The sequence below is a fragment of the Dromiciops gliroides genome, chromosome 1 (assembly GCF_019393635.1).
Source record: "Dromiciops gliroides isolate mDroGli1 chromosome 1, mDroGli1.pri, whole genome shotgun sequence".
Lineage (NCBI taxonomy): Eukaryota > Metazoa > Chordata > Mammalia > Microbiotheria > Microbiotheriidae > Dromiciops > Dromiciops gliroides.
The window spans coordinates 218,418,091-218,443,061 of NC_057861.1; the positions used below are offsets into that span (position 1 = coordinate 218,418,091).

At 40.5% G+C, this 24,971-nt stretch overlaps 2 protein-coding genes across 9 annotated transcripts in view; one reads left to right on the forward strand and one right to left on the reverse strand.

Annotated features, from left to right (window-relative positions):
- The window catches only part of RNMT (RNA guanine-7 methyltransferase), a 55,803-nt gene extending 31,943 nt beyond the window's left edge, over positions 1-23,860 (reverse strand). Inside the window, exons 1-4 of one of the 2 annotated variants that reach the window (XM_043985814.1) lie at positions 23,812-23,860; positions 14,427-14,885; positions 12,716-12,848; positions 228-353 (exon numbers count right to left, since the gene is read on the reverse strand). In XM_043985814.1, the coding sequence (XP_043841749.1) occupies positions 228-353; positions 12,716-12,848; positions 14,427-14,840 (673 nt within the window). In that variant the 5' untranslated portion in view covers positions 14,841-14,885; positions 23,812-23,860. Of the gene's footprint in view, positions 1-227; positions 354-12,715; positions 12,849-14,426; positions 14,886-23,431; positions 23,570-23,811 lie in introns of those variants that run through there. The other variant, XM_043985804.1, reaches the window with a different exon arrangement.
- Positions 23,587-24,971, forward strand: part of FAM210A (family with sequence similarity 210 member A) — a 36,447-nt gene continuing 35,062 nt past the window's right edge. For 6 of the 7 annotated variants that reach the window (XM_043985832.1, XM_043985842.1, XM_043985824.1 and 3 more), the window contains exon 1: positions 23,955-24,258. The gene's annotated coding sequence lies outside the window, so the exon portion shown is untranslated. Of the gene's footprint in view, positions 23,816-23,954; positions 24,259-24,971 lie in introns of those variants that run through there. The other variant, XM_043985878.1, reaches the window with a different exon arrangement.

Sequence of the window (24,971 nt, forward strand, 5' to 3'; positions counted from 1 at the left end):
GAAAAACATAACCAGTCCACAAAGGGAAAAAAGTCATTACTTTTTCAATATTTTACTTCAGAAATATCATTAATACCTTAGTGTATTAATTAAAAGTACATAAGAGCCTTACTATAACTTGGTCTCTGGGATTCGTGCCATAGTATTTTAATTATGAGGTTGCATCATTTCCAGTTATCTGACTTAGAAAAAATGGCTGTTTCTAAAACAATTTATTTTTTTCTTACCAGTACAAACTAGTTTGCTAATTTTGCCCTTTTTCCACTTGAGCAAATCTCCACCTTTCCCACATCCCAGGTCCAACACAGTGATATCACGTTTCTTTTTCTGTCGTACTTTTTCTAAAAATTCCCCTGAAAGAAAAAAGGTAAACCAAATAAATAACTTAACTTTGCCAAAGCACTGATTGTTGCCTATAGTAACCTTCACCTGACAAGACACATCAATCAGTATGCGTTTAATTTGCAACATAAAAATAAATCCAAAACTACAATAGTAAAATTGCCCCTAAATGGGGACAATTAAAAATCATGTGTTTAGCATGCTCTCACAGGAAAGCATTTTGAAGAATGGTCATAAAATTCTCTTTAATTATACACATCTCAAATCCTGATGTATGTGAAAAGATCATTATTTTTCCCAAAGTGAAGAACTGGTAATTCTTAAATTGTGTTTGTCTTTTGTTCCCAAAGCTATTTATTGTGAGAACTTCTACTTCAACTCAGTCTTCTGTATATCGAAACAGTCTTCTGTATATCACTGTTAAGTTTTAATCTTTAAAAATCTTCTTTTTCACAAGAAAAAGAAGTTTTTCCAATGATACTCTCATGGGATAACAGAATGATTAAAATAGGAGTCTCTTGAGAACAGAATGAAACCTAAAGAGAACTACAAGGATTAGTCAAAAGGTGACATGGCCTAATTAATACTCTATCAAGATCTTGAAGGAAAAAAAAAATTCACACATAAGAATCTCTCATAACCATCAAACCACGTTTTACAGCCCACAGAAATTATCACATTGTGGCTAAACATTTATAAACTTTCTTAAACAATTGCAGTGGTTAGTACTACTTTATTCTTTCTAAATTACTATGTTCAAATTAACTTCTCCTTTCTCATCACCTTCAGGATAAAACTTTCTGCTTTGTACAACATAAAAGCATCATGGTATAATGGAAACAGCTCTGGATTTGGAAGACAGAGTAGGTTAGACTGAGTCCCAGTTTCAAATTTCAGCCTCAAATCTGTGGGCCATTGGGCAAGTCATAAATTAGTTTTGTCTGCTTCTCAGTATAATGGTGATATATAACATCTGCACAGCCCACATCACAGAACCAATACATTGTAAAATTTATAGGCATGCTAGTACAGTAGAAAGAGCACTGTATGTGGAGCTGGAGGCAGTGAGTGCAAATCCTAGTTCTCCTTGTTATCTTTGGGACTTTGAGCAAGTCACTTAAACCTCTCTGGGCTTAACTTTGATCAACTGTAAAATGAACGGAGAGAATTAGATGAGCTGAGGGCCCCCCTTCCAGCTTTCAGTCTATGACCCTAAACCACAAAGTACTACATAAATAATATAATTACTTGTTTGCTACCTTTGCTCATCACTGAGCAATTACTTATTGGTTTCTGATAACTGTAGGATCACAGGACAAAAATCATGTTTGAAATTTATCTTTTCAAATTATAAAGATCAAGAAGTTTATGCCACAAAAATCAGAAATTCCAGATTAAAAAAGGAACCTTATATATGTTATTTTCTATACATTCCAAATAATACAAGAAATTAAAATTAAAATAACTCTGATGTTTCACTTTATACCATGCAAATTATCAAAGATGACAAAAAATGGTCTATTCATGCCAGACCAGGGATTCTTAACCCTTTTTGTGTCGCTGATATCTTTGGCAGTCTAGTGAAGCCTACTGCAGACCCCTCCTCAGAATGTTTTTAAATGAATGAAATAAAACATATACAAAGGAAACTAATTATATTGAAAGTGTTATCAAAATAATAATAATAAAAAAGTTTGTGGACCCCACATTAAAAACTCTTGACTAAGACAGGAAGACAGGAAGACAGACACACAGATATTCTATTGGTGGGATCTGTGAATTGATCAAACAGTTCTGGATTATCAATTCAGAATTATGAAAGAAAAGTAAATATACTGTCTATAACCTTTGACCCAGAAATCCTGCTACTAAGCTTATATACCCTAAGGAAGTTGAAGATAGAAACGTAAGTCCAAAATATATCAACATTTTCATAACAGCACTGTTGGTGGTAACAAAGGAGGAGACACTAAGCGGGTGCCTACTGATAGTTGTTGTTTGTCCTTAGTTCTCAAAGAGAGCTTTGACACTGAGGCGATGTCATGACTTTCAGTGAATTGTATTTAAGTGAGGGAGGACTGTGCAAAGTCACCAGCCTCATTCTCTCCTCTGGAGCCAGGGGCAAGATATAGCCTACTGATTGGGGGAATAACTGAAAAGACTATGAATGTAATGGAATATTATTATGCAGTAAGAAACAAGAAGAGGCAGTCCAGCATAGTAGTTGATGGGATTGTAGAGTCAAGAGCACCTAGGTGTTAAATCTAAACTCAGAAACATACTGTGTGACTTTGGGAAGTCGCTTAAATTTCTCAATGCCCCTATAAACCCTGTAGATACAAAGAAGGTGCCAATTTGTATTAGTAGATGGCATTTCCTTCCTGGAAGCTCGCTACACTAATAAAATCATAGGTCAGATCCAACAAAAACAAAAAATAAACATCAAAAAAGGCCAAGGAATTCAAAGAAATATGGAAAGATTTGTATAAACAGGGAACAAAATAAACAAAAACAAAATATTTATACATAACAATAATGTAAATTTAAGCTAAAAGAAGCAGAATTCTCAACAGCTAAAAACCCTAATAAGGGTCCAGGGAACAGATATTGGGGTTTAACATTCCCACTTACCACAGGGGATGGATTAATAGAATGAAATATTGTATACATTGTCAAATGTGGCCAACAATGGATGTTTTTGCTTAATTGCAAGGGTTCAAAGGGTGAGGAATGGTGGGAGGGAATGACTGGAAGGTTTTTTTTTTTTAAGGTTATTTTTTCTTTATAATTTTCTGTATACTATAAAACTTGGAATAATTCTGACTAAATGTCACCATAAATTTAATTTCAAATAGTTTTAACTTTACAAACATTACATATTAAAAACGAAGCTACAAATAGATCTTGATAAATTTACAAAGAATAAGTGTCTAGAAAAGAATGAGAAAAGTTGATAGAGGGAAGAGTACAAAGTACAGAAGTCATTAGGATTGAGAATATAAGGGCAGGTGCAGAGACAAAATCTGTCACTGAGGTTTACAGGAATAGCTGGAGGGATAAAAAAGCTGTCACTCTAGGAATAGCTTAAGTTCAGAATTCCAAGAATATTATATAGAAAATACCTTTCTACAAAGTTTACACTAGCTGTCTTCTTGATAACACAGGAAAAAAATGGGAGCATATAACAAAAAAAATGAGCAGAGAGATTGAGAAATGGTTAATTACACAAACACATACAAGTGACCATAATACAAAGAATTTAAGAGTAATATCACAGAATCATAAAGTTAGGAGAGACCTTAGGGGCTGGCTAGTCTGACCTGTAATAGGAGACTACAAGGAAGGGGGAAGAAATGATCTTTTTCTTGGTAGTAACTTTCTAAAAGCCTCCTATAAACACTTCGTCCTTTGAAGCACAGTACAAATAGCATTTTCCCTAAAAATTAAGTAGAAGCAGTTTCCAATCTATCATTTTATCTAAGTTGATCAGCATCCAAAATGCATTTTTTTTCATTTAAACTATGTAATGCCAATGAATGAGATTCTGCAAAGTTTTAATTGGCTATTTTCTGTTTCAACACCAGACACAAAATCCCCTACCCCCCCCAAATGCCAATGGACAGTACCCAATGGCCTGTTTACCTCATAGTGTACCTGAAGTATAGGGTACTGATAATAACCACCAAGGTGTGAGATTTAAAATTGGATATTAGATCATAAATCTCCCCTACTTAACCCTTCCCTTAACTCATCTCCCAGACTAGTAAATGGAAGAAGCTTCTGGTTTTCTAGATAGAGCCTTTATTGTATATAAGGTGTTGTTGATTAGAAGGATAGGAAAACAGAAATACAGTACAAATCGTCTTAAATCTAGGCTTAGTCTATATTCCTTATAAAAACTCACCAAACCGATTTAGGCCACCTTTGGAGTGAGTCAGACCGTCTGTGCCGCGCCGCCCGGAGTCCCGCCAAGCCGGCAAAAAAGGCTACTCCCCTTCTCTCCACCCCGGAAGTCAAAAAACCCGGCAGGCAGTCTGACATGCGCAGCAGGCGGACTGTTCATCTCCTCCCCAAAAGGGTGGTCCTTGAAAAACTGGCGTCTTTCAGTTATCCTAGCCGACTGTTAAAAACTTTCATATTTTACCACATTTCCCCCCTTTGCTTCCTCAAGAAATGGAATGTTTCCTTGATGGAACAGTAAAAAGAATATAATAACTTCTGCTGACTAATAATATGCGAACAACAATACAGAAAAGGAAGAGAGGAAAGTTTTGTCCAGAGGGACGATTTTTTTTCTTTCCTCATGAACCGACGCTTTGACATTAGTCTTGCAAAGGGAGAGCCTCTGCAGAGAGTACATGTTACAGATAGTATATAACAGAAAGGAGATAGTAAAAGCTAATAAAGCAAAACAGTTCATATAAAGTCTCTGAGTTCTCTTGTCTTCTTGAAGTGGTAAGATGTCATCAGGAGGAAACTGGATTCTGGTCTGGAAAACTGGATTCTGGACTCTGGTCTGGATTCTGGATTCTGGACTCTGGTCTGGAAAGCTGGATTTCTTCTTTAACTGTTTGAATTGCTGTATTTTTTTTTTTTTTACTAAACCTTAGCATAGCATTTTGCAATCAGTAACACTTTTTACCACCATGTGTCTGGATCAAAGTCAAATTTAGTATGTGTTCATGACACCTGAAAATGTTATGGAAAGGTTATCATACCATATCTCATGGTTCCGAGACAGCCAGTGATTGTGCTAGGCCACAGGTGAATTCAACTGAGTGAGATAAAAAGATAAGTAAGTTCAGTTAAATTAGGTTAAATTAGGAGGGAGAGAGGATGAATACTGGACTGTGCCTAGTAATTGTGCTCTACATAGTCACCATCATAAGCAAACCATGGACTTATGTATACCTGTCTCTCCTTTTGTTGCACATATATTCTCTCCAGGGCCTGCATCAGAGTTCACAGCAAGTTAGTCTCTGAAATGATAAGTTTCCATATTTCTGAAATCTCATTAATTTCACCAAAGACAATATGATGGTAAAAATGTGTGCTATGCTGCATAACTGAGAATATATTAGTGATATATACAATAATTCCAAACCATACCCAGAGTATAATGACATATAAATAATAAACGAATATAAATAGCTGATTATATTAGACATTGTTACATAATCTTCTTTTAGACATTATTACATAATCTTCTTTTAGCAATTAGACCACATCATCTTATACATGAATTCTCTAGTATAACAGTAGCAGATACTTAAAGTGGTGATTAATTCATCAAAAAGAAATAAGACTTCAATAAGCAAGATTCAATATTCAATAGCATATACTTAAAATGCCTTTGAAAAGTCACTTAGTTTACAAAATCGGGTTTTTAAAGAAAAGCAAAAGAAACAAAAGTAAAAAAAAAACAAAGCAAAACCAAAAACCAAAAATAAAAGGCAAAAGATTCGCTAAGCACCCTTTTGTGCTCTTAAAGAATTTAAAGGTGTGGTGAATTCCAGGTCTTTTCAGTGCCTTTCAAAAGTCAAAACAAAACAAAAAGCAAAAAGGATAAAAAAAAAAAAATAGGTATAGGGTAGGGAAAAGGGTGGGAGAAATTGAGGTGGGCCAGAAAACTAGGCCATGTGCTTCAGTGCTTTTGCCTGTGGAAGGAAATGCTTGTTAAATTTTAAGGTATTTAAGCTGCTAGAGTTTGGGGTATGCCACATTGTTTTAACTGGTTCCCCAATTCTCTGCATGCCAAAGTGGCAGGGGTTTCTGAATTGTCATTGATCTTTCTAATGCTGTCATAATGTTCTTTATGGTAGAAAATGTGGAGTTCTCTAGCATCAGTTTTGTCTGTGCCACTGATTTTCAATAAAGGCTGATTTAATTGATGAACCACAACATTCAGCTGATGCTGCTTAGCAAATGCTACAATTGAATCATTTCCTCCCCACTTTCCAAATTTCTTTAATTCATCAACATATTCTTCAAAAGGGGAGTCATTTACTATAAAAGACTCAAACTCTTGTCTATGGTTAATCATATAAGAAGCAGCTTCTTGTCTGTGTCTGAGATGATTTCTACAGTGACCTTCTAGCTGGTCTGCTAAAGCCCTAAAAAGGCAATTTCCGTCTCCTGATACTTTACGAAGACTGAGTCCCAAAGCATTTAACTGATCAGTGGGATTATTAAATGGGAACTGCCTTTTTCCTCTGAACTCTCTTTGCTCTTTAACAGTTGCTATCTTTAGGGTTTTTACCTCTTTAGCGTCTACCTCAGGTCTATCTGAAATCTCTTCACCTATGAATGGTGCAGGCTTTATATGAGAGCAATGAATCCATGAGTCTTTTTCACCAATTTTAATGGCAGTAGGAGTTGTCAATAATACCTGAAAAGGTCCTTCCCAGGCAGGTTGAGTTCCACTGGTTTTCTGAAAATTCTTTACATATATTTTATCTCCTGGGTTGAAGTTATGCAATGAAAAGTCTAATGGTCCTGCCTGGACCACAGCTCCTGCCTCATGGAGTTCACGTAGCCTGGTCTGTAATTCCTGTATATAGGAAGCAACAGAAGTATCACCTCCCACCAGTGATGTATAAACTGGGGAAAAAGTTTTAGCTTGGATAGGAGGGTGACCAAAAAGCATTTCATAAGGAGATATATGAAGTTCTCCTCTTGGTCTACTTCGTAGATAGAATAATGCCAATGGTAGAACATCAGGCCATTTCAAATGGGTTTCAGTACATAATTTGCCAATCATACTCTTAAGCTCTTTATTCATACGTTCGACTTGGCCTGAACTTTGTGGATGGTAGGGCGTGTGGAATTTTGGAGTCACTCCCAAGAAAGAATAGATTTGGGATAAAATCGAATCAGTGAAATGTGTGCCTTTGTCAGAATCGATGCGGGCTGGTGGGCCAAAACGAGGTACTATCTCTTTAAGAAGAATTTTGGCAACAAAGGCAGCTGTGGCTCGGGGGCTGGGAAAGGCCTCCACCCACCGAGTGAGCTGATCAACTATAACAAGGCAAAATTTATAATGTCCTGCTTTTGGCATAGTAATATAATCAATTTGTAAGTGCTCAAAAGGTGTATATGCTAGAGGACGCCCTCCATAAGCTTTGGCCTTAAAAGCATACTGATTATAAGACTGACATGTGGAGCAGCCCGAGCAGATTCGAGATGCTGTATTAGTCACACCTGGTGCTATCCAGGTTCTCTTAATAGAGTCTACAATGCCTTGTGTACCAAAATGGCCTTTTCTGTGAACAGAGAGGCATACCTGGTGGTAGAATTTCCGGGGAAGAAATGGCTTACCTTCCGGAGACACCCAGATGCCATTGATCTGTTTCGCCTTAAATTTCTTTTTCCACTTTTCTACTTCAGAATCGTCATAGGTTAGGTTGGAAGGAATATCCTCAGAAGGTGAAAGGTTAAATACATGTTCAGGAGCTTCTAATGCAGCTAGCTTGGCTGCAGAATCGGCTCGTGCATTTCCCTTTGAAACAGGATCACTATTCCCTGTGTGGGCAGGGCAATGTACAACGGCTAGGGAAGAAGGCAGTTTTAGGGCATCTAAGAGGTCCTTAATAAGGTCCCCATTGGCAATAGCCTTGCCCGAGGATGTTAGAAAGCCTCGTTGACGCCAAATCATACCAATAAAGTGGCATATGCCAAAGCCATATTTCGAGTCAGTAAAAATGGTGGCACTCTTATCTTTAGCTATATTACAGGCCTGTGTAAGAGCCACAAGTTCAGCAGCCTGTGCACTAAAATGGGAAGGCAGAGAAGCTGCCCAGAGGGTGTCATAATCAGAAACTACAGCAGCTCCAGTAAAACGGGTTCCCTCTCTCATAAATGAGGAACCATCTGTATAGAGGACAAGATCAGGATTTTCTAAAGGTGTATCAAAAAGATTGTCACGGGGTTTTTCAGCCATATCAACTAAAGAAGCACAGTCATGCAACGGTTCCCCCGAGAATGGTAAGTTAGGGAGTAGTGTTGCTGGATTAAGAACTGTGCAGCGTTTTAAAGTGATATTCTCATTACCTAACAGGGTTATTTCATACTTAGCCAGCCTTTGATCTGAAAAGGCTTGTGTCCTGTGACGTAGTAAGAGAGCCTCCACTTCGTGAGGGCATTGCACAGTTAGAGGGTTACCTAGGACCAAATCAGAGGCTTTTTCTACCAAAAGCGCTGTGGCCGCCACTGCTCTAAGGCAAGGTGGCGCTCCAGCCGCTACAGGGTCCAGCTGAATTGAATAGTAGGCTATAGGACGTTGGTTAGGCCCCAGTGACTGAGTCAGGACTCCAGAAGCCACCCCCCTTTGTTCATGCACAAAGAGAGTGAAAGGCTTACTATAATCTGGCAGTCCTAGGGCAGGTGCTGATAACAAGGCCCGTTTTAATTCTTTTATGGCTGAGAGATGCTGGGGATCCAACTGTAAACTGTCTGGAACAGAACTTTTTGTAAGAGCTATGAGGGGTTTAGTAATTTCACCAAAAGAGGGTATCCATTGTCTACAGTACCCAGCTGCTCCCAGAATGGCTCTCAACTGCCTCTTAGTAGTGGGGGCAGAGAGTTGTTGAATGGCCTGGACTCTCTTAGAAGAGACAGAGCGAGTTCCAGCAGCCAAAATAAATCCTAAATATTCTACCTGGGGCAAACACCATTGTACCTTTGTCTTGGAAACCTTGTGTCCTCTCTTGTGCAGCTCCAGCAGTAAGTGACGGCTATCTTCCTGACAAATTTCAGCATTAGGAGAGGCCAAAAGTAAGTCATCAACATATTGTACTAGTATGGAGCCCTTAAAGGTAATAGAGGCCAGATCCTGCTGTAAAATTTGGGAAAATAATGTGGGACTGTCTACAAATCCCTGTGGGAGTCTAGTCCAGGTCCACTGTCTATTTTTCCAGGTAAAAGCAAATAAATATTGGAAGTCCTCATGTACTGGTATGGAGAAAAAGGCAGAGCAAAGGTCTACCACTGTGAAACATGTAGATTCATAGGGAATCGATGAAATTATCGTAGCCGGGTTTGGAACTATGGAATGTCTAGGAATAACATAATTATTAATCGCTCTAAGATCTTGCACAAAACGATAAACAGGTTTACCATCTGGCCCAGGCTTGGGTTTTTTAACTGGCAAAATGGGAGTATTGCATGGAGAGTGATGACATGGAATAATAATACCCTGGCTTTTCAAAGCCTCAATTATAGGGGTGATCCCTTCTATTGCTTCCCTAGACAATGGATACTGTGGAATGGAGGGGGGTGGTCCCCCCTTAACTTTAAAGGTAACAGGCATGGCAGACTTAAGGAGCCCCACCTCATTAGGGGATGAGGCCCATAAAGACTCAGGAATGTCAGAGGGGATTTTGGATACCTCCCCTGCTGTTCCTTGAGCTTCTGTAAGTAAAATTGGTAATAAATGAACAGTATCCTCTGGCAATTGTAAGGAGACAGCCCCATCTGGAGCACAAGATATGGTTGCTCTAAGCTTGCAAAGGAGATCACGACCTAATAAATTTACAGGGGCATCAGGCATGAGTAAAAATGAATGTTCCACTGTTAAGGGCCCCATAGATACCATGCGAGGATTCAATTTTGCCACTCTCTGGCTCTTTCCTGAGACTCCCACTACATTCAAAAATCCTACAGGTCTACACCCAGCATCTGGTTTGCTTACTAATACTGATTTAGAGGCTCCTGTGTCTAGCAGACAATCATAATAAGTCTCCCCCACTTTTAAGGTGACATGTGGTTCATTACTCTGGGGAGGTGAATGGACTGGCACAAGTGCATTCAAAAAATCCGGATCTGGGAATATATGGCTTTCATTATCTATGTTCCATTCCTCCCCAAGACACCATCATTCCTGTGTCCTCTTCTGAGGGGGGTCTTGGTTACCATTATTCTGGTACTGCCTTTCTGTATTCCTCCAAAAAGATCTATTTCTATTTTGATTTCGCCTGTAATTAGAATTAGAATTTCTTCTCCAAGTCCTACATTCTCTCAATTCATGCCCCTCCTTACGACAGTAACAACACACCTTAGTGTCCTTGTTCCGGTGTCCACATGGCTGACTAGGAATCGCTGGTGCCAGAATGCTCTGTTTAGGGTGATCTGGATCTTCCTCACGTGAGTCAAAGACATAATTTGCAAGTTCCTTAATTCTATCTACTGAGAGATTTCTCCAGTCTGGACATTGTTTCAGAAAGTATCTGCGTATTTCTGGCAGTGAATTATAAACAAATGTGTTGAGAATGATACAGGAATCTCTTAAATCTACTGGATCCAATCTGGTGTACTGTCTAGCGGCCTCACAAAGTCTATCATAAAATCTGTTTGGTCTTTCATTAGCCTCCTGAGGTAGGCTTAAAAATTTCTGCCAGTTTTCCGGTTTTCTAGAGCAAGATTCCATTCCCTTCAGAAGTGTTTCTCTAGCATCTTTTAATCTTTGGAAATCCCTATCATCATTATAATTCCACTCTGGATCCTTTAGAGGCCATTCCACATCGGCCTTACCTTTCGCAACAAGGGCATTTCCTGCTGAGATAATATCTGTAATCTCAGTTGGGGACAGTAAAGTTTCCAAAAGGCAAGTAACATCAGCCCAACTGGGTTGATATGCATTAAATATAGTCCTTAACTGTGAAATTACAGTGTTTGGATTTTTCTCAAAACTAGGGATGATTGATTTCCATGCGCTCAAGTCACTTGGTCTAAAGGGGCTATATTTTCTGACTTGAATTGGCACTCCCTTCTTACTATGTTCTATAGCTTCCTGCAGAGGGAGTAGTTTCTGCTGATCTGATTCTGAACTTGGATCATCTCTAGTAGAAACAGCCATTTTGAGGTCTCTCTCCATATGTGAGAGTTTCCCCCACATCATAACAATGATAATAACAAAAACAATGATAATAACAAAAACAAAAAAAAAAACAACAAAAAAAAATAAAATCCTTAGTCGTATGAACTATGGATGTGGTATTAAAAGGTATTTCAATTGCAGGCATAAAATTTCTACTTATATTAAACGTATTTTCCCAAAGATTCTCACGTATACTATTATACAAAAAACCTTTTGCTGCCTGAATGAGGAAAAAACCAATAATGTTATGAAGGACCATTGAGTAAACTATTCCTCTAAGTCGGGATGTTATGCTGTCCCAATACATTCCGATGAGAAAAATCAAAGGGATGGTAGAATATTCGAGCATCTTGCCCTTTAAACTGGGCTGGCTTTTCTGTTTAAAGCAAGACTTTTAGAGGCTTAAAGTCTTTAAGGGAGATTAGACAAAGGGAAAGTCCGCGGGGGGGGGGGGGGGGGGGGGGGGGTATTTGGAAAATCCACCGAATTAGCCGGCTTATGGCCAAACTAGGGAGGGTGGGAGGGTCCTTAAGGTCCCTTCGGGGTCGCCAAACTGTGAGATTTAAAATTGGATATTAGATCATAAATCTCCCCTACTTAACCCTTCCCTTAACTCATCTCCCAGACTAGTAAATGGAAGAAGCTTCTGGTTTTCTAGATAGAGCCTTTATTGTATATAAGGTGTTGTTGATTAGAAGGATAGGAAAACAGAAATACAGTACAAATCGTCTTAAATCTAGGCTTAGTCTATATTCCTTATAAAAACTCACCAAACCGATTTAGGCCACCTTTGGAGTGAGTCAGACCGTCTGTGCCGCGCCGCCCGGAGTCCCGCCAAGCCGGCAAAAAAGGCTACTCCCCTTCTCTCCACCCCGGAAGTCAAAAAACCCGGCAGGCAGTCTGACATGCGCAGCAGGCGGACTGTTCATCTCCTCCCCAAAAGGGTGGTCCTTGAAAAACTGGCGTCTTTCAGTTATCCTAGCCGACTGTTAAAAACTTTCATATTTTACCACAAAGGGCAATCATTGTCTCTAAGGAAAATATTTATGGGACAAACACATCCCAATCCCACTACATCTCTGCTGATAGAAGAGGATGCTCAAGCACTTACAATGACTATGTTATTGCTCTAGGAATTTAAACCAACTGCTAGATGGAGTTTAAACAGATGCTTTCTCAGCTATAAACTTAAGCTATACTAGGTTACTAACATCATAGGAAACATCAGTCAATAAGTGTAAACAGAGACCAGGGACTTATTAATTGTCCCCATTCCCCTCCCCCCCAACATCTCAATATCAACTATATTTCTATTAATCCATGCTTAGAATTATAATCCTAAGAGAAGTAATTGGTGAATCTGGAAAGTTTAGCTTCAGGTTTGAGTACACAAAAACTCCTAATTTTTAACTATACCAAAAGTGTCTGATCAATGGCCAACTATGTTGGAGGAAGACAAATAAGACACATAAATTTATAATACAAATATGACAGTCATACCAATGAGGACACTCTTCATCCAATTATTAAAGTTTCGAAGGTAAAAAATACGACTCTGGCTTCGTTTCTCCAGGCCAACTTCCTGAAGCTCATTGTAGTGAGCAGCTACTGTTGAGCCATGTCCTTCTAAACGCTAAACACAGGAGAAAGCAGGAGAATATTAAAACAAATATAAAACCAAGAAAAATAATAATTAATCTACACAAGTGCACCCAAGTTTAAATTTAGCTAAAAGTTATGGAATTCATTTTTCATTGGTATGAATCCATAGACTTCCTTTTTTTATGTCACCCTGCTCCTGTTGCTTCACTCTCCAAACCTTATCAGCAGAGACCTTTATTAGAAGAAACTATTTGCCAAACTGTCACCTTGCACATGGTAATCTCCTCACCCCTCCAACCTATCACACACATCATCTTCACCTCTTTTTCTAAGAACTGTAATCAAACCATCACTACCATTAACAAACCTAGAAAGGCTATTATTACTAGACCACTCACTCTATTAATCCAAACCACATCTTTATGATTTCCCAGACCATGCTATCCTTCCCAGGCTACTACTTTTATATATGTATGTTCTATATACCCTTGGTAGCTAGGCAATGGTGTGGCTTGAACACAGGCACTAAAAGGCCAAAGTTCAAATCTCAACTCAGCCACTTACTACCTACATTACCGCAAAATTTTATTTCAAAAACAACTGCAATAGCACATTTAATACATAAACTAAAGTTCACCTGTGATACTACAGATACATTCAACCTCAATTTCAATAATCTGGGTTTACTTATATTATTAGGGTGCTCCTTGTGAATGACCTTATAAACACAGCTTTGTTACAGAGTAACGTCCAAATGGCAATCATGATTCATTGATTATTATTAGCTGTAAGAGATCTTTTTTAATATATAGACTGGATCTTCCAGTTCCTGTTTCCCTTGGCCTTCTGAAGGCTAAGTGACATTCCCACACATCTTCTTGATGAGAGCAGCTATGTGCCAGAGACTAAACAGCTCTCACTATGATGAATCCATTGGGGACGTTAGATTCAGGTCTTAGACAGTCAGGTAGATCATAATATTTAAACAGACTTTATTTACTTCTATCTTAGGAAATTAAAACAATTACTATAACTTAATCAGCAAATAAAGCTATTATAACATCCATTACTGATGTCAACAAAATTAGACTGTCCTGTGAGAACCTCAAAAACTATATGCTTTTGCTGTCTTAAGTCCTTTTAGAGCAATCAGTGTAAAAAAAAAATTGTCACCTTAAACTCAAATAACTAAAAATTTCCCAAGATTAGAACTGATTATTTCAATTAGCTTTGGCTGGCACCATATGGCAAGAAGGCACATGGAGAAAGAACCCAATAAATGTTACAGCTCTCTTAAAATCATCACAGAGGAGAAAACACGGCTAATATGAATCCTAAGTATTACTTTGAATTATTTAGTAGTTAAACATTAGAAAACAAGGAAATGAAAGTTGTGCTAAACCTCTAAATCTAAACATCTTAAATGTATAGCATCAGGGGTGGCTAGGTGGCGCAGTGGATAAAGCACCGGCCCTGGATTCAGTAGTTCCTGAGTTCAAATCCGGCCTCAGACACTTGACACTTACTAGCTGTGTGACCGTGGGCAAGTCGCTTAACCCCCATTGCCCTGAAAAACAAACAAACAAACAAAAATGTATGGCATCCTTACTTGGCATTTGACAGAAGCATCTTCCCCTTCCAATTTTCTCTTATTTGAAAGTGTGCCATCACCACAACTAGAAGTATCATCTTTGGGATCATCATCTGTTTCTAACTTTCTCTTGCGTGAAATGCCCTTTTCATCACCTCCTGCAGCTCTTTCCTCAGAAATACTTTCATGATCCAACTTTGATGGAGTGCCCTCTCCACAACTGGCAGTCTGAACTTCAGAATCATCCAGAAACTCTAGTTTTCCTTTCCTTGATGTGCCTTCCTGAACATTCTCTGTGTCCTTTCCATCAGAGGATTCATTTCTTGAAGCTGTTAAATTTTCATTAACTTTGACAGAGAGTTCTGTTTTGGAAACTATAGAGGCCTCTTCGTCTTCTAAGTTCTTTTCACAATCCTCTGCAGAGTTTTCCATTTTTCGCAATGATTTGAATTTAAAACTTTAGTTCAGAAATGAAAGCTGCAACAACAAATATTTTATGTTAAGTATGCATAATGAATAGAGAATTATTATTTCTAAACACTGACTGTGGAAGCAGAGCCAAGATGGTTGATTAGAGACAGTAACCCAGCCAAATTACCTCAACATTCCTCTTCACACAACTTTAAAATAACACCTTAAATCAAACTGTGGAGTGGCAGACCCAACAAAACTAAGGGTAAGACATTTTTCTGCTCTAAGAAAACTAAGGAGATTGGCAGAAATGGTCTGTGACACCAGAGTGGAGGCCTGTCCTGAGTGCAAGAGCAATATCTGCAGCTTCTTCAGGAGCTCTCAAATCAGAGACAGTAAGAGTTGGAGAACTAGTCAAAAAGTGATTACAGGGGCAGCTAGGTGGCGCAGTGGATAAAAACACGGGCCCTGGATTCAGGAGGACCTGAGTTCAAATCCAGTCTCAGATACTTGACACTTACTAGCTGTGTGACCCTGGGCAAGTCACTCAACCCTCACTGCCCCATAAGGGGGAAAAAGTGATTACAGGGGACCTCATACAGGCACTTGCACATACACAGTTCCAGGGTGGAGAAGAATGTCTGTGGTCAGTCAAAAAGGATTAGGGTTAATTGGTCACAGTTCCAGGGCCAAGAAGGGCAATAGTAATTGTGGCTGCAGGAAAGCAAGGACCCTTTCTGGATAAAGATCAGAGTACAAACCCGAAGAACACTGACCACACCTCCAGCTAGATACCACCTTGGAAGTACCAAAAACTTGAAGACACTCAGAACTAGCTCTGAAAACAGTAACACAAAATAGCCTGAAGCTTGAGACAATGCCTCCCCATCCCCAAGGTGAGCAGAACCCAATTTTAACATAAAGTTCAATGTCAAAAAATAGGCAAATGTAGGGGCAGCTAGGTGGCGCAATGGATAGAGCACCGGCCCTGGAGTCAGGAGGACCTGAGTTCAAATCCGACCTCAGGCACTTAACACTTATTAGCTGTGTGACCCTGGGCAAGTCACTTAACCCCAATTGCCTCACCCCCCCCCCCCAAAAAAGGGCAACTATAGAAACAACTATGAACAAAGCCTCAAAGAAAAATACTAATTGGACCCACGCCCAGTAAGAATTCTTCTAAAAGTTAAAGAGATAAGCCTGGTAAAGGAAAAATTGGTAAAAAGAATGAGTAATGCAAGAAAATTATGAAAAGAGAATTAACAGCTTAGTAAATAAAAGAGGCACAAAAACATTTAAGAACAACAACACTTTAATTGGCCCAATGTTAAAAGAAGTATTAAAAACAACACTGAAGAAAAGAACTCCTTAATAAGCAGAATAAGTTAAATGGAAGAAGGTACAAAAATTCATTGTCCTTAAAAATATTGAGGGGATAATCATCAACTGTGAAATAGCTGAACAAGTTGTGGCATATGACTGTGGAGTACTGTTGCCACATAAGAAATGGAAAGAATGGTTTCAGAAAAACATGGCAAGACCTGTATGAACTGATACAAAATAAGTGAGAACCAGGACATCACTGTGGATAGTAATAGCAATGTAGTAATGACGAACAACTTTGAAAGACTTGGCTACTCTGATCAATATATTGATTAAAAACAATTAAAAAAGACTAATGATGAAAAAATGTTATCCATCTCCCATGAGAGAACTGATGAACTTTTGAGTGCAAACTGAAGTATTATTTTCTCACTTTAATTTTTTTTTGGCAATAAGAAAATGTTTTGCATGAGTTCACATGTATAATTTACATCATTACTTGCCTTCCCAGTGCAAGTGGGAGGGGGTGAATTTGGAACACAAAATTGGAAAGAATGCTAAAAATAAATTTGTTAATGTTCAGTCAGTTCAGTTGTGTCCTACTCTTCCTGACTCCATTTAGCATTTTCTTGGCACAGATATGAGAGTGGGTTATACAATTAATAAATGCTGACTAAAATAATTTAATTACTAAAGTTTATCCATTAATCTTTGACTACTCAAAATCACTAAAAAATAATCACATAACAGAGAGGGAAAATACTCAAGAAATTTAGAAATAGATCATTAATGTAAATGACATATTTCTAAATTTCCTTTAAAAGACCTAATCAATACTAAGTATATACCCAAATCATTATGCAATAGCATTGTTATAAACAGAGCAGTTAGTATATAAATCTGATGAGTGATCCAAAGTATACAAGATTTTAGTTCAAATCAACTTCTGAAAGGTTCAATTTACCACCTCTATCTATAGCACCAAATTTAGTGGAAGTTTTATCTGTTAAAACTAGGTTTTAGAAAGGAAGTAGAATTCGAAAGTGGTTTTAAACTAAAGCAGAAAAGATGTTTGTATGAAATAATGTGAAAATACTTTGTAAACTGTAATACTGTATAAAGGTGACCTGTGAAATGGGAAATTACACAGCTTTAGAGCTGGATCAGATATTTGTTATATTAGAGATTATCAGTGGTTCCCAACTTTTGAGCCAGAATATAAGAATATAATATTCCTTATAAGGAATGCACCAAGTATTATCATGATTTTGATTTACTTTTAACAAAATATACAGTATGACTCAGTTTAATAAACAATTTCTGTAGACTAAATAACGTTTCACACATATGCAGTTCTTTTTAAAAATATACTGTGATCAGAAACTAAAATGCATGCTCACTTAAAAGCATTACTTAGTTGCTTATTACATAGTTGCTTTTCATGGATAATCCCGCCCCTCTTCTGTGACCTGATTCTGCCCTCTCCTAAACTAACAACTCTCCTCTGCTGCATAAATTAATGTCTATATCCCACCCACTAAGCATAGGAGTCTCCAATGGTTCCCTCCTAGGACCTCTTCTTTCTAGGTGTCCTCCTCATCTTATACTGTTTCTTTCCATCTTCTAAACCTGACAAGCTCCCTATCCATGGCATTTCATTCTTGGTCATCTCTCCAGGACTAGGTGCCCTCTTCTCTTATCTATTCCTCTGACTGAGCCTACCCCAGTTGACCCCAATATACACGACTAAGAATTGGAGTGTGCCTACTCCAACTACCTTAGTCACCTAGGTCTATCATCATAACCATGCTACCTTCACATCTTCAAACTCTGAAAAGGCAATTAGGTAGCACATCGGATTGAGCATTGGAAAACCTGAAGTCAGGAAAACCTGAGTTCAAATCCCACCTCAGACCCTTAACTAGCTGCAACCTTCAGCAAGTCACTTAATCTGTTGTTGGTCTGTTTCAAAATGGGGGAAAGAATAGCACCTACTTCTTAGGGTTTTTGTGAAGATCAAATATTTGTAAAGAACTTAGCACAGTGCCTAGCACATAGTAGGCATTTTAATAAATGCTTATTTCCTTCTGTCCTGAATGCCCTTCTCTGTTTGCTTATTTGCCTAACTTTCCCCCTACTTCTTCCAACTACTCTGTCCTTACTTCTAGTCCCTCCTTATTCTTCTAGTTCATCACCCTTACTTTGTTCTCACTTTCTCTCCTTCAGTGTTAATCTACAGTTAGAAAATTGAATTATACATTATTCTCTAGCCCTGTGTTCCTTGCTCCCTTAGCTTGTGGCCCACTCATGCCCTCTCAAACCCAAACCTAGGTTATCCTCACACCAACTTCTCCATTACTGCTCCTAATCAGATGCTGTTAAAACATGGCTAGAGAACACACATAAACACTAAATTCATCACAAACTTTTGTTTAAAAAATTCTCAACTGAACACATCAACATAGCAATCTTTCACCTAATATGGTTTTGTCTCTTTGGAGATCCCTCTATGTTACTCCCTCTATTAACTCACTCACTTTCCAACTCCTCCTTCCTTACTTCCTAAAAATACACCAGAGTCTCTCCTATTCTTAAAAATACCCTCACTTGACTGCCGTCAATCCACATTGTCTGACAGTCTTTTTTACAATCAAAACTCTTCTCAAGCTCCTGAGCTTGCCCCAGAAGTCTAGGTCTGATCTTGTCGGTATTTTATTAACAAGGCAAGATCTAGACTATCCTAAGGAAAATTCTTTCAACTTTCCTTGTCTTTCCACTATAAATATTAATCTTCATCTATTCAATCAAGTCTGATCTCATATCAAGATCATCCACTTAAAAAAAATCCTGACCTTCAAATGTTTAAATATCATTAATCCTAAAAATAAAATAAAAATCCTTCCTTAAATCCTGTAAACCCTTTAGTTATCATCATTCTCTCCTTGACATTGATAGGCTTTCTTTCTTGGTTCTCCCAGCTCAATTTGACTCCTTGCCCTCCTCCCAGTTTTTAGCATGTCTCTTCCTCCTCAATCTCCCATGTCATGGAGGTGGCCAGAAGGGTTAACAGAGGAATTAAGACCTGAGTTCTTTTATCAACAGGAGCCTAAGGAAACAGTAGCCAGGGACCATTAACCATTAATAGCCATTACTATTCCTGGATGACAGGAAACAGAAACTGTACATAGAAATCAGACTTTAAGACAGAGATTTCTTCGAAAGAGAGACCCTTGGGGTTTGATAAGTTTAAACATGTTTTAAGAACATGTGCTGAAGGACACCATATGACGTTTAAACCCCAAAAACACACCCCTAGGGAAAAAGGTACCTGGCCCTGGAGGACATCCTAAGACCCCAAGAATTCAAAAATAGGATATGAACCTCCCACAAGGAGGAGACTAAGATAATGAGGAAATAACTTTTATTTTTCACTATAAATATTACCATTTTCATCTCCCTGAGACACCCTTCTCCTTGGTGTTCTCCCTGTGGCCTCAGTCTTTTAATAAAACTTGGAAATGGAGTCACTGAGTCATGTATTTCTTTGAGCCGCCTCACAATCCATTCCTACATTACATGTACTATGCTTATTTGTATATACTCTTCCTCCCCATAGAAGTTCAGAAAGATGGAAGATTCCCCTATTTCCTTTCACATCCCTAGCACCTTGCAAACAGTAGACACCTAATGTTTGATGAATTGAACAACCTTGTATCCCAGGGGTTCTAGTCTTTGCTTTCTTTAGTAATTTTTAGTACTTTAAGTTTAATAATTTTAGCCTTTCCATTGCTTTTTTACATTTATGTGACTGACTCCTAAATCTCTCTCCATTGAGCTCTATCTCTGCATCTCTCAATCACCTGCTATAAGTCATCCTGGGTAGACACACATCATGAGCATCTCAATTTCAGGTCTAAAATTTAACTGCTAATCAATTTCCTTACCTTCCAAAGAGAACTCTGCATCCATCCACCTAATCAATCATCAACAAATCTGTCCTCTTCTCTCCCGTGCCTCTTCCCTCTTACCCATTATAAAAATTGTTATGGGGTTATTTAAACTGCCCAGCTGACAGGAATTTTCTCCCTGAGAAGCTAAACCAAAGGATACATACACACACCTAAAGATCAGTCTCCCCCACTCCTCTGGGAGATAATCCCATTAGGCATGGCAGAGATAACTCCAGAAGTCCTCACATTTAAGCTTCACTCAAGCTTTCCCCACTCCCAAAGGGAACTTTCCAGTCAGATAATCACCCCATTGGTTCCTCCACCATCGGTCCTCTATAAAAGTTTTGGTCTTTCTCCTGCTGGAGGAGATCGGTTATCTCAGAGAACCAGGTCTCCGTGCCACGCCATCTCCCTCTGAGAAAAGTTCAGACTTTTCTCTTGGTTTCCTTTCTCTAGCACCTAAATAAAATATTTTATCCTAATTGGATTTGTGTGCGAGAGGATGTAATTCTTTAAAGAGAAATACCTAAAGACCACCCACACCCCCAACCAATTTCCCCAAAACAATAATCTAGTTCATGTCCCTATTATTTTTCCCTACACCTCCTCAAGAGTTTAACTCATCTCACTCTTTCCCTCAAGGTATTATTAGGGGCCATCACTAGCTGTCTTGATCTTTGTCTTGCCATTGAACTTCTGATGACCAGGAGTGAGTCTGACAACTTTTGGCAGCTCTGCCCCACTCATACACAATTTATGAGCAAACCAAGACATCACCCTCAAGATGTCACTGGTCTTCTTTGAGAATGTAAGAACGAACAACAAGGATTCTGCATGAAATCACTAGAGAGAGGACTTCCAGAGCAAGTGTTGAGTTAAACCTTGTTAGACGGGACAGCTAGGTGGCACTGGCCCTGGATTCAGGAAGACCTGAGTTCAAATCCACCTCAGACACTTGACTCTTACTAGCTGTGTGACCCTGAACAAGTGACTAAACCCCAATTGCCTCACCAAAAATAATAATAATAATAATAATAAACCACACACACAAAACAACAAAAAAACCCAACTTTGTTATACACATGCCTCACTACATGGCTATTATTTGAGGGAGGGACTGAAGTAGGTTCCTGGAATTTTGTTTTAACTGTGTTTACCATGTTATCTGAGAGCAGTAGTAGCTATTCAACCTGACAATTTAAGCAGAAGTTGGGGAAAGCTACACTTTTTTTTTTCGGGGCAACAGGGTTAAGTAACTTGCCCAGGGTCACACAGCTATAGTGTCAAGTGTATGAGGCTGGACTTGAACTCAGGTCCTCCTGAATCCAGGGCGGGTGCTTTATCCACTGTGCTACCTGGCTGCCCGAAAACTACACTCTTTCATCTTCTTTTGTTTTTGTTGCTTGCCTCCCTCCCCCCAAAAAAAGTTAGAACAATTTATTTTTTGTCCAGCTGAGTTTTCCTTTTCTGATTTCTTGAAATAGAGTTCTGAAAAGACAACCCATTGTGTTTTAAGTGGAATTATTTGATTCCATTTTAAAACCCTAATCCCTCCAGCTTTTGTGAACAGCCAAAAGCCTCAGCCAATCATTGTTTAGGCTTAGAATTAGTGTAAAACACTTTTCAGTAGGGGGGAACTCAGAGGGTCTTCCCTGCCAGGACAGTTATCTTGGTGAAGAAATAGTCCCCTTTTGTCTCAACTCAAACCCAGTCCTTAGTTATTGAATGGGTGTGGTCTCAGACAAAAAGAGACCAAGGGAAAGAACTTAATTCAGCAAGGCAAAGATCTAGGCCAGTGGTCTTTACTTTTGTCTTGTTTACTAGTTTGGGGGACTGAGGAGGGAGACTGAGCCTTTTAGTTCTTCCCCACTCATATCAATTCATCACTCTCCAGATGTCACTGGCCCTTTTCTAGAAAAATAACAGAGGACAGGATAAGTTTCCCAAAGTTTATCTCTACTCAAGTCACTCCTTTTTATCAAAACCTTCAAAGGCTTCCCCACATTTACTCAAAATATCAGATTTCCTAGACAAAAGGATGACTTCCACATTCTGACCCCCCTCCCCAATCGAGTCTCTAGCCTTAATATGTCCAGCACAGACACCCAAATAGGAGGACTGAACATTACAAGAAACCAAGACCTCCTCCCTTGGTGTCTTTGATTCCACTGTTCTTTCTACTTGGAATTCCCCTACAACCTCTACACTTCAACTCATCATTATTCTAAACCTACGTTCAAAACAAAAACACTTGTGGAAAAAATCACCCTCCCAGAAACTCTTAAAGTACTTCTTCCCTCTAGTTGACCTCAAAGTAGTAAGCAGTATCTCCCTTAGTGGTTTGCACTTCTCCCAGAATAAGGTATCGGGATTTTTTTTTCACCCACTAGCACGTAACTTTCTCAGGACCAGGGTCTTACTTATCTTTTTATTGTTCACATGATTTTGCACCAAACAGGTCCCAAATACTAAATCCAATTCAGTCAATCTTTCTAATTTACATTTGAAAACTTTTAGCCAATAATTGGATGAAAACAAAAATTTTTTTAATGTTAAAAAGTTGAAAACGGAAGGTTTATTAGCTGTGAATTTCATTTCCAGGGCCTGTATTCTTTCATTTTCCCAGATAAAGAGACAAAAAATAAATGGCTCGAGAATGAATGACATTACCTGAAAAGGGGAGGGCAGAGCTCCTCTTGGGAGACATGAATTAACGCTACAATAAAGGGTCTTCCCACTGCTATAGTAGTGGAATTATCGATCAAGAACTTGCCCACAAAGCCCTGGTGAGTTAGGGGAGGATAGATCCAAGCCAAAGAAAACGTCCAGTGACTCGAGGAAGCAGAAGAGAACAAACCTTTCGATGGAACCATGACGTCACGTCTCTCGCACTACCTCTTTAAAAGCTTTAATCCCAGTAGTGAAAGCGCAGCCGAGCCCCGGGGCCAGGAGCCCGGGGCCCGAGGAGCAGGAAGCCTTTCAGGGCCCGCAGGCTCCGCGCCCGAGCCCGGCCGGGAAGGGACCCCTCCCGCCCGCCGCTGCCTCCTCCGCTAGCCTAACGGAGGGAAAATCAGTTCGGGAACGGGAGACGGCCCCCAGCCCGCTCTCTCCCAGCCCTCTGCACTGTACTAAGAGGAGGACACGGAAGCCGCCGGCTCCGTTCCCATCACACTTTCTCCCCTGGCTCTCGCTTCTTTTCCATTCCACCCGCGCTCCCGAAACCCAGGGCTAGAAACTTCTCCCCAGCCGCTCTCCCCGCCCCAGCCGCATCTCGCGCTGCATCGCGCGCGTGGCCCGGGGCCGAACGCGAGTCCCGCCCCTCGGAGCACGGACACGCACCTCTCCAGCCACCGTCTCCGATCGTTCCCGCGGTCCAGCTGCACCCACCCTGACGGCTCCGAGGTCCGGCGCTCGCCCGCCCTCTGGCCCACCTTTCCAGTAGCCGGCTCAACCGCCGCGCGCCCAGCCAACGTCACGTCCGACCCCCGACAAGTACCACCGACTTCCTTCCCCGCCGCATAACAAAATCAACGCGGGTCCGAGTAGGCAAGGAGCGCAAGGAATGCATGTTACAAATGCAGTGGCTAATGCATCTCAGGATAATCGATGCATGCTCTACCTCCGCGACGACAAGAGTCCCGTAGAAGGGCAGAGACAAAGCGTAGCGGGCACACGGGGTGAAGCTGAAAAAGGACCGGAGCTTCAGCTGTAACACTTACCTGAGTAAGCTTTTCCGCCATTGTTTGCGGAAGTAGTAAGCGCGCCTCGCTCCGGAAGCTACGCAACTTCCGGGAGGCGGGGAAACTAGCCTTTCCACATAACGCATGCGCTTCACGTTTCCTCTCCATTCGCGTTTGGAGGGAAGAGTTCAACAAGGATCTGTTCCTAAATGAACTACGTTTCCCAGGGTGCTGGGCGCGGGCCATTGCCTTGGAGGCTCGGAACTGAGCACCTGGCAGTAGCCAGCACGTTTTGGGTGGGCGCGGCTGGCTGAAGAGAGCAAATGACCGCCCAGGTCTGGGGAGGGTGAGGGGAGGCCTGACCACCCTGGCTTTTACGAGGGCTCTGGGGGGAGTTAGGCTCCTATCAGTGATTGTCCCTGAGACAGCAGCACCAGGAAACCTGCCCTGTCAGTGCTTGCGGCCAAGGACCCAACGTCCTCCGAGGTACCACGGCCCCTGGTCTTCCCGGGGCGGGAGAGGGGAGGGGTTGAGTGGGCGTCGCTGACCCGAAGCCGCAGAAAGTGGAGGTTTGATCCAGCTATGGAGAGGTTGGAGCCGGACCAAGTGCTCGTGGCCAACTGCCCTACGCGAGCCTGTGGGGGAAGGGCACGACCTGCCCTTCAGGGGTAGCTAACAGCCCCAGGGCCCTCCCTCCCCCGCGGTCCTCTCTCATACTTCCCTCTCCCTCCCCTCGGGGAGAGTCCTTTTCCTCCTTATGCCCTTTGCTCCTTCGCTCACCTCTCCCCTCCTTCGTCCCGGGTCATAACATTGAGAGGGCGGCCCTAGAAGTTCTCTGTCGTTATTTTGTTTTATTTTTCCCAGGGACGGGCAGTTCCCCGCCTCACCCCACCTTCTACCCCAAGAACACGGGCCGACCACCTATTTTCTAGAATTGTAACCACCCTGCGGCCTCCTTAAGGAGGAGACTCCCCGATCTTGGCAGGCCGCACGTGGTTCCTTTGAGAGACGGGAAGGGATGTATGTGATGGACCTCACGATTCCCTCTGGTCCGGCCTGGCTGCTGTTGGTTAAAGGGGAAATCACAACTTTGTTGATTCCTCGGATTCCCACGAGGGTTGAGAACCCACTTTATTCCAAATTTGACGCGCTCGGTATACAAATAGACTGTTTCAAACGACCTGCAGTATGATAAGCCA